Source organism: Parasteatoda tepidariorum, chromosome 4 (genome assembly GCF_043381705.1).
Source record: "Parasteatoda tepidariorum isolate YZ-2023 chromosome 4, CAS_Ptep_4.0, whole genome shotgun sequence".
NCBI classification, from domain to species: Eukaryota; Metazoa; Arthropoda; class Arachnida; order Araneae; family Theridiidae; genus Parasteatoda; species Parasteatoda tepidariorum.
Genome location: NC_092207.1, coordinates 96729148 through 96739034, shown reverse-complemented (window position 1 = coordinate 96739034; position 9887 = coordinate 96729148). Strand labels below are relative to the sequence as shown.

The window sequence follows — 9887 nt, the reverse complement described above, 5'->3', positions numbered from 1 at the left end:
GTCATCGGTGTAACTATATATATATAACTAGCTTTCTAAAAGTGTAGTGTGTAGAGTGTGTGTGTGTGTGTCGGAGAGTAGGAGGGTGAAATTCGGTAGTTTGGTAAAACGGAAACCTTGATTTAGGTGAAATTAGTTCTGTTTTCTAGCGGACAAACTCTGAATTCCACTTTGTTATTCACGATGGATTTGCTATTTGAACCTTAATGATTTCTTTCACTTAATACGGGTTCCTCCTCAAAAGCTACGTATAAGAGGAGAAGTGTTTAGAAATTTGCTCAGAAAAATCGAAATATACCTTAAATAATCTTATCAATAGGTACTTGTATTTCATTTCTGTAGTCAAAAACAGGAATAAGCATGACTATATTTAATTTTTACTTCATCTTTGGGCTTTGTTTTCCTTATTATTATACTGAAAATATATTTTGGCACAAATTATGGAAAATAATTCTGTCCCTCTGGGTGCATCATCCGTGAAATCTTACTGTAAAATCCTTTTAAATTTAATATTTTCTAGCGTAATTTTTACAGTAATATTTATTTAATTACAGTCGTTTCGTGATTTTACTGTAAATGTTACTGTATAAAAATTACGGTATATCAGATGTATAATTTCGTGAAATTGTACGCTAAGAATGGATTTTACAGTAAAATGTACTATCACGCTGAGTGCCAGGATTTTTTTTTTATCGTGATTTGATCCGAGATTTTTTACAGTGTACTTTTAAATCATATTATTAACTGTCATTGGTTTAACGTTCCAGTAATACGTGATTTAAAACTAGTTTCAATGAAGTTTGCAAGAAATCACATTTGTGTTTTTAGTAAGGCTTTGCTTGTTTTAAAGTTTCATACTATCGTAAACCCGAAATAGTTTTCTTCGAGTTAATATTCATTTTAAATTGAGTGCTATATTTATTCAAAATAAGTTGCACAGTATTTTCTTGAAATAGTATCACACATAAATAATTTTGAATAAAAATTTTTTGGGCCGGGATAGCCTGGATGGCAGGGCGATGGACTCCAGTTCGTGAGAACGGGAATCAACCGAAGACTCCTCTTGTAGTTGATGGGAACCGGTGCACGTTGAGATTGTCGGCTCACAAAGTCATCCATGTTCTCATAACAAATTATACCTCTGGGAGTACTGAATTAGAGATTAATCGTTCTCTGATTCAGGTCAAATTTGATGTCTGTGGATGAATGAAAGAATGCATGAATGGATTTACCCCATATACGGATGTGACGCATGGGTTTGCTAGAAATCGAATTCTTGACCATAGATGGCACCACTGAAAAAAAAGAACAATCGCACCCCTTGGCTTAATGACCTATGACAGCAACAACAATAAAAAAATTTCCTATCACATTCTTGCTTTATTAACACTGAAGTTTTCACTTTATTTTTCAAAAAGTAAGAAAACCGGCAAAATATTTCAAATGTTTCATTTTCATTGTTCTTAATCTCATCTTCCTGCGCATTAAACACTTACCTTTTAGTAGTTCAACATACTACCATGCCAAAAATCTGCTCTTCGAAAGAGGTCTATGAGCAAATTGTTTAAAGAAATATTCAATCTACAAATAAGTGAAATTTTATTTCTCTGTACTTAACTGTTTTGCACATTTTAATTAAATTTTGCTTTATTTATGACTAGAAAATAGGATAAAAACTACTTCAAAATAATGCTTATCTAATTTGCCTAAATATTTTGGATTGTAACGTTTTATTACGGTCACATTGATGGTAACGCTTTATTACAGTCAAGTTAAAATTCTAAGCATATTGTCTTTAAGGATTCATGTATTACGCAAAAAAATATTTTTCGCTGCATGCGTATAGATAAATAAATCGAAAATCGAAAATAATCGAAAATTATTAATAAATTTAATAAATAGTAACAGAGATAATAATGATTTATATCGTATTGTTACCACTCGTAATGGGTTGATATTAATTAAATATTAATTAATTTAATGGTCGATATTAATTAATTTAAATGTTATTTTTCTGCTTTTTGAAATGTATTAACTTTTTGACCCAGATTTTTATTGAACATACATCCATACTTTTTTCATTATATAATATATTAAGTTAAAAAATATTGTATTTAGCATTTTAATAATTTATGGTTTGTAAATACCGTATGAAACACTGGTGTCTTTGAGTGCGTTGAAGGTAAAACCTTCCGCACAAGGCTCACTTTCAAATAATAATCGTCCAAATTTTGAAATTAGAGATAGTTATTTAAATTTAATTTAAGAAAATCTGCTATTTATCATTGAAATTTCTTTAATTTGCAAAAATTATTATTGGTAAATTTTTAATTCTTGTTTTAATTTTAGATTAATTTTATTAATTATTAGACTGTTTTTTTTATAATTAAAAGATACCAAAATATATTTTTGCTTGAAACTAGAGCATCATAAACAATATAAATAAAAGGGACATCAGTATTCCATCTGCCTCAAAATGTTATTGGCATTATATTACATGCATTTCATACCGCAATATATTTCATTAGAGAGGATTAAGGCTTTTGAAGGACAGCAATACTTCTCATTAGCTAATTTTGATTGATATATGGAGCATTGATGGTATTGTAAAATACATTATAGGTTTTATAATGTTGGATGAAACTATTATAAAAGAGACGATACTACTATTCAGTTCTACTAAGTATTTAAATTCTGTTTAAAGACAAATTTACGTTGATAATTCGTTAAAAAAATTGAAATAAAGAAAATTATTTTTATTAAAAACATTTTATGTAAAAAATGTTTAACTCATCAAAAAATAAAACTTTAATACTAACATTTACTCATGCAATATCTCAACACTTTCCTAAACTTCAGTAAAATATAATTTTAAAAAAATGTATAAATATTTTCATTATCAAATAAATTTTTCTAAACATTGAAACTGTGCAAAATTCAGACATCATTTCTATCTCACTAAACACAAAATATGCTATTTTTTACAATATTTCTAAATGATATAGTTAAGAGTAGTATAGTAGGAAAATATAAATGAATGCTTTGCCAGTAAAAGTGTACTTTATAATCTGAACTCTAAAATATTTTCTATATATTTAAAAACTGACTGATTTATGGAGATGTTTCTTTAAGTTTCAGAAAGAAATGCAGCAGCTCATATTGCAAGTGTGAATGGCTCTTTTAAATTTGCCTTCTTTCTTATACTGGTTGTTTTCCTTTGACGAATATAAATGTGGGGAATAAAGAACCAATATTTCTTGAGAAACTGCATGACGCATTTGTGTTTTCTGCTTTGCCAAACTCCGAGTAAAGTTATACTTTTCGTCATCGGTGTAACTTTTCCAAAAAAAAAAAAAAAAAAAAAAAACGTCAGCAAGCGGAAGAAAAAAAAATCGATATCCTGTTTAGGAAACGTCGATGGAGGATTGAAAATGTGAACTTCTGAAGTTCGGGAAGCAAGGACCAAAAAATGCACTCTTCAAATTTAAGCACCGTGATACGAAAGTTTGGAGACATTATTTGAAGATAGATATGTGATGACAGATGTCAAACAGTTTTTTTTTAATAAAGAAATGTGTACAGTGTTTATCATTATGATGTCAATGACTGTAAGATTGAAGCATTATTACGCGATCAATAATCATTGAACTAAATTTGCAGCAATAAAGCTCATGTATTTATTTTTTAATAGGTAGTATATTTTAATTGCTTATCATATGAATTACAATCCACTACATTGTTTTTCAAATTCAATCTATACATTCATGAAATGACCTTCGGAATCTTAAAATTGTATTGATCGTATTAATGCTCACAGTCTTAATATTTTTGGAAACTCTTCAAATTTACGCTCGTGATACGAAAGTTTGGAAACTTTATTTGAAGATAGATATATGATGACAGATGTCAAACAGTTTTTTTTAATAAAAAAGTGAGTGCAGTGTTTATTATTATGATGAAAATGACTGTAAGAATGAAGCATTATTATGCAATCAAAAATCAATGAACTACATCTGCAGCAATAATTATAATTTATTCATTGGTTTTCAATCGGTAGTTTATTTTGCATATTTTTAATTGCTGATCAATTGAATTAAAATTCACTAAAAAATTCCTTTTCAAATACAATCATTCCATACTTAGATTCAACAATTAATATTTCCAGTTTTAAAGATTGTAATGATTGTATTTCTCACAGTCTTAATATTTTTGGGAAATATTACAATTCATTTAGTTTATTTGCACTGCTTCTATCAATATCGTTATCAAGTCATTTTTATCAGCATTAAACAAATAAATGATATTTTTAAGAATATAAAATCATTTTCACTTAACATAAAATTCGAAGAAATTGAACGTATGTTCAATGTTGAACAAATTCCCATTTTTGATCAATAAAAAAATACGTTAATAATTTATTCAAGAACGAATTTAATTTAAAAATTAGTTACAAAAAATGCTTGAAAAAGCTTAATTAAATGGCATCTTTGTTTTTTACATAAAAAACTTATAAATAGTTAGCATATTTTTTTCTAAACTTCAGAAAAAATAGGTCTCGTAATTTTATTGAATTTCTGAAATATTTTAAAAAGTAAAATATATTTTGTCTTTAAGGGAAAAGACAGCATATCTGGCAATAAAAATGTCATGTTTAATGACGAAATACCACGCATTTAAACAATATAATAAATACTTATAAAATTTCGGTGTACATTTAATGTAAAAATGTATAATTTTTGTAACAATAATTGAAGTATGTCTTTGAAAGATTCGTTAAAATTTTATGTATCTTAAACCATTTATCATTTAATGATTTTGCAAATTTTTTTCTTTATCAAATGTAAAATTTAAAAAATTTGTTATATTAAAGATATAGCTGATGTGATTATATTTTATGTCAGAAATTTTATTTTTATGTATGCAGCTTAAACATTTGTAAAAAGAAAATTAGTATAGTGTGAGAGACCCTGACGTCATAAAATTAAATTTATTTGTTTTGAAATTTGTTTTTGTAATGAATAAAACATAATATATACCCTGTATGAATATCGTAAAGTTTCTTAATATTTAAATATAAAAGTGAGTAAGAAAAAAGGGTAATTGGGAATATTAATGTAATTGAAATATAAATATGCACTTAAAAATTTCAAATAAGTTTTTAATTAGCATTGTGACTAAACATTAATGATAAAAATTACTATAACTATTTTTTAATAAATAATGCATTCAATTTAAATAATTTTATATTTTAATTGACATTAATTTTAATTAAGTATCAAATATTTGATTTGAGCATTGCTGATCTGCTTATGAAAAATGCATAAAACAGATATAACTACTCACTCATACATTTCTTAAATCACGTTTTATAAGAATTATTTATAGTTTTAATATTTACTGTAAATATATAAAACGCATGCTATAAATGTAATTAAAATAAAGGGAGATTAAATAAAAGGGTTTTGTAATACATGTTTAATTTCCTTACTTTTCATATATTATAGAATAACTTCATCTTGTTTTTCTTTAATATTTCAGAGAAAGTAATTAAATGCTTTAGTAATAATTTCTTCTTCGAAATCATTCTTTCGGTTAAATCAACAAACTTAAATTTGCAATGTGATAATGGAAAATGTAAATATTGTTATGAAACTGCATCACTACAATGTTAAACAGAGATAACGTTGAGACTGCTTAATTTATTATTCTGTACAAAGAAATTGTTAACATTTATAGTCAAGTAGTATGTACTTTATTTGGTTAATATGTCTATCCATATTATTATCTGCATCAGATAATTCGTTATTGTACATTTCAATTTTTAAATAAAAATAAATTAAACCAAACAAGGTTTTTGTGTTATTGCAATGATATTCAATGCACAAGGGTACCTGAAAGTCGAAGAAATTTGATACGAAAAAGAAATACATCAAACGCAATTTATGAATTTTAAAAAAAATCGAAACTACCTACAAAATCGTGAAATCTTTACTTGAAATAAAAATAAGTTAAATCAAGTGTGACTTCTTTGTTTATTGTGCCAAACTCTATTAATCATAAAATGAAAAGAAAGAAAAAAAAACAAATGACAAATGACAATGAAAGAGATTCAATGAGTTAATATATGGATGAATTAATTTTTATACCTAATGCATGTTTACATCATTTGACAACCTATTTCTTTAAATTAACGCCCAACAACGTTTTGAGACTATTAAAAAAATTTTTATCTTTATGATAGTAAAAGTATTCACATATTATGAATGTAGAGTGGGATTTTCCTTTCATATTTTTTTTTTAAATTTAGAAGCTTATTAAAAATTTCAAAATAAAGGTATAAAAAGCTCCAGCACAATATTGCGGATCTTGTGATTACCTATTGTGTCATATTTTTCTTTAATTTGATCGAAAATAAAAATTTCCTATAATCATTTTGACATGAAAAAATAATATACAATATTCACATTTAATTTAATTTTAATAATTTATTTATATTTTTATTTATTTCCTTATATAATTTAATTTATTTATCTATTTTTATTTATTTCTCTCTCCATTCTCATGTCTTTATCAATTTGTTTATTTATTTTGACAGCACCATCCAATCAGCTATTCTACTTTACGTTTGCTTGATACAAAATTCTTCACTCTTAAGTAGTTTAAATAAACTTTCCTTTATGTATTTTACGCAGAAATAGTTTCCACCACAGTTGGGTTTTTTTTTAGTTTATAAAATAAAAAGTATTATCTCTGAGCTTAAGGCTGTTTACTTGCCTTAAACTTTACATTAGTTTTTGGTTCATCTTACATTGTGAGGAAACCATTCGTAATCCTCTCATATTGAACAATTCCAAATCATTTTTTGTTTATAACTAAGAAATAATTGCTTATTCATAATAATTTACGAAATTGATACTAAGGGACATTTTAGCGAGTTAAAGAATACCAGCTTAAAGAAGAAGAATATAGAATTTATCTGAAAAAATATTTTTTAAATTAAAAAATGCCTTTTTAAGAAGGAGTAGATAAAAAAAATGAAAATTAAAACAGTAAAAAAGTAAAAAGCTGACTATTAAGAGTACATAAACTCTAAACGTATCGAAATACTTCAAAATACATACACCAAAGTACGAATGCTTTCAGAATATCAACTAGTTCTAAAAAGTAATATTTTATGTTGCACATTGAGGGAAAATGGCCTGTTATATTGACGGCTCCAAGACAACTATCTAAAACGTAATCATCAATGTCAATTGTGTTATTTGTTTGAAACTGCTTACGGAGGGGTATTATTGTTTTCAGTTCTTTGGTACTCTAAAAAGTTACCTTTACCTAAAAATTACCTAAAAGTAACTCAACTTTTAATAAGGTTAATTTTTCCTAATAATTTGCCTTATAAGGATTTACTGTTATCTGATTTGAGACTATATTTCTAAAAGCAATCAAAACTGTATCATTAATGTATCTGTCCGCTGTGTTGCTTAAATTTTTTTTGACTATTTCTAAATTTTTTTGACTATTTTTTGACTATTCTTTCCATTACATACGCTTGTTAGCGCATTTGAAAAGCGTTACAGTCTCAAAGCAATACAAACAATATCTTTACTACATCGTACAACTGTGTTGGTTAAAATATTTTTTAGCTATTTTTAAGATATACATTATATTACGTTATCCAGTTCATTTAAAAAATTTATTTCCTCAAAAAAAATAAAATCATATCTCTTTACTCCATTGATCCCACTGTATTAGTTAAAATATTTTTAGCCATTTGTAATACATTGCGTTAACTAGTACATTTAAAAAGTCAACATTCTTAAAAACAATTAAAATCATACTTTTACTGTATCATCCCGCTGTGTTTGTTAAAACATTTTGTAGCCATATATAAAATTTGCATTACATTATGTTAGCTAGCGCATTTAAAACGATATTCAAAAATTTCGGTGAAGATACATAGAGTTTTGTAAAGTTTGTATTTAAATTCAGACTCATTTCTTGAAAAGGATACATTCTATCAAGAAAATCACAGAAAGAATCAGCCTATTTCATAAATCTATTTATTTACTTAAACCCATCATTTGAACACACGCATTTACAAATGCCAAAATGATTCAAAATTCATGAAGAACGAATGCATAATTTATTTCAGAAATACCGTTTTGCAACTACCCTTAAATACAAAAAAACACAAATGAAACTCACGCACAATTGTGTAATCTTCCATTACAAATCCATTTCATCTGTTTAATTCTAAAATAATTGTTTTCAACCGTGATGCAATATTAAACAGAGAGTCAGACGAAACATTTGATTAGCAACAGATTTTACGTAGTTTAGAAATGGCAACAAACAGAAAAGTTCGAAATCGCTTTGTAACATCGAAGTCCGTAGAAACTTTTCTACGGTTATTTAAAGATTCCCCCGGATAGTAGTTTGGGGAACAAAGAAATATTCCTAATTATTATTCATGTCTAGGCATGAATTATTCATTGAGGAGGAGTTGAAAGTATTTGAAAGATGCATTTTATGCAGTCACTTCCAATATTTTGGGAAGTGATTATTGATTTTATTCATGGTTTTATAACTTTTTTTTCCTTCAATTTATGCATTTGAAGTGTGAGATCTAATTTTTTTTAGCTGGAGTGTAAAGAGAATAAAAAATTTTAGTAATGGTGGAACACCACTTTTTACATAAATTGTTTAATAAATCGAATAAAACTGCTTTATTTTTTTCCAAATATTTTTATTGATGTATTAGCTTTCAACTAAGGGGAAAGTAAATAAAGACTAAAGAAGAATTGATTTTGGTTTTTAAGTTGAGTACTTTTATGATTTAAAGGTATAACGTAATTTCAATGTATTTATAGTTTGGATACTATGATAAAATTGATTGTTTGTTTTAGGTGTTTGTGACGTCAGAAATGTATGGTTTGTTTAGGACAGCGGCATGTCTAATAATTGATGGTTTTCTTAAGATTATTTCGGGTGTATAAATTGTTTTAGAATTTAGAGTTATGCGAAATTTAAACACTTATTGTTTAATAAATTGATTTAGGATTATATCAATTATACATTTGTTATTGTGAAAACTAAAAACTAGTTATGAAATTTACTAAAAATTTTCAATTTTTTTTTAATTAATCATAATTAATGTCTGAATGTAATAATAATTAATGTCGTTGAATGCATTCTTTTGTTACGGAAATATACTTTAAATTTCTTCATTAAAATGCCGCCTCATTAAAGTTTTTTACAGGGTTTAAAAGTTATTTAGCATTAATGTTTTTACTACTGTTCTTAAAATTATTTCTGCAATTATTGTCATGTGAAAATGTCATGAAAAACTCTTTACTGAAAACAGAATAAAATGAAATATTTTAAAGTGAAGTCGACATAAAGTGTTTACATAATCAGAAAAACACTGAAGTATTAAATGTTTTATTAAATTTGAGATTCTGAGAGACAAAATTATATTTTCAAAATCAAAGTAATTTCAAACGAAATGAAAATTCAATTTTGAAATAATAAATATTTATGAAAATGTAATTCTGAAATATATCTGGAATGAAAATGTAATTTATCAGGAAAGAAATTGTTTTCCAAAATTATCAATATGTAATTCTGAAATAATTTAACGACTCCTGTAAATTTAGTTTTCAAATCAGTAACATTTTGAAAATATTTATTTAAAATATTTAAAATTTAGAAACATCAATTTTAAATAGTGGAAATATAATTTTCAATAGAAGTTTACGTCTTTGTTTACGTCTTCGAATTATGCATACTTTTTGACGAGAAAATCTATCATTTTTGAATGCTCGAATTTTCTTTTTCTGTTTAAAAACTACATTATAGCATTCATTCAGAACATATTACAGTATTTT

At 25.9% G+C, this 9887-nt stretch overlaps 1 protein-coding gene across 2 annotated transcripts in view; it reads left to right on the top strand.

Annotated features, from left to right (window-relative positions):
- LOC107452009 (muscle M-line assembly protein unc-89) overlaps positions 1–5849 on the top strand; it is a 231071-nt gene extending 225222 nt beyond the window's left edge. The window contains exon 8 of one of the 2 annotated variants that reach the window (XM_016068280.3): positions 3133–5849. In XM_016068280.3, coding sequence (XP_015923766.1) covers positions 3133–3221 — 89 coding nt within the window. In that variant the 3' untranslated portion in view covers positions 3222–5849. The remainder of the gene's footprint in view (positions 1–3132) is intronic. The other variant, XM_071180218.1, reaches the window with a different exon arrangement.
- Positions 5850–9887: the final 4038 nt, after the last annotated feature.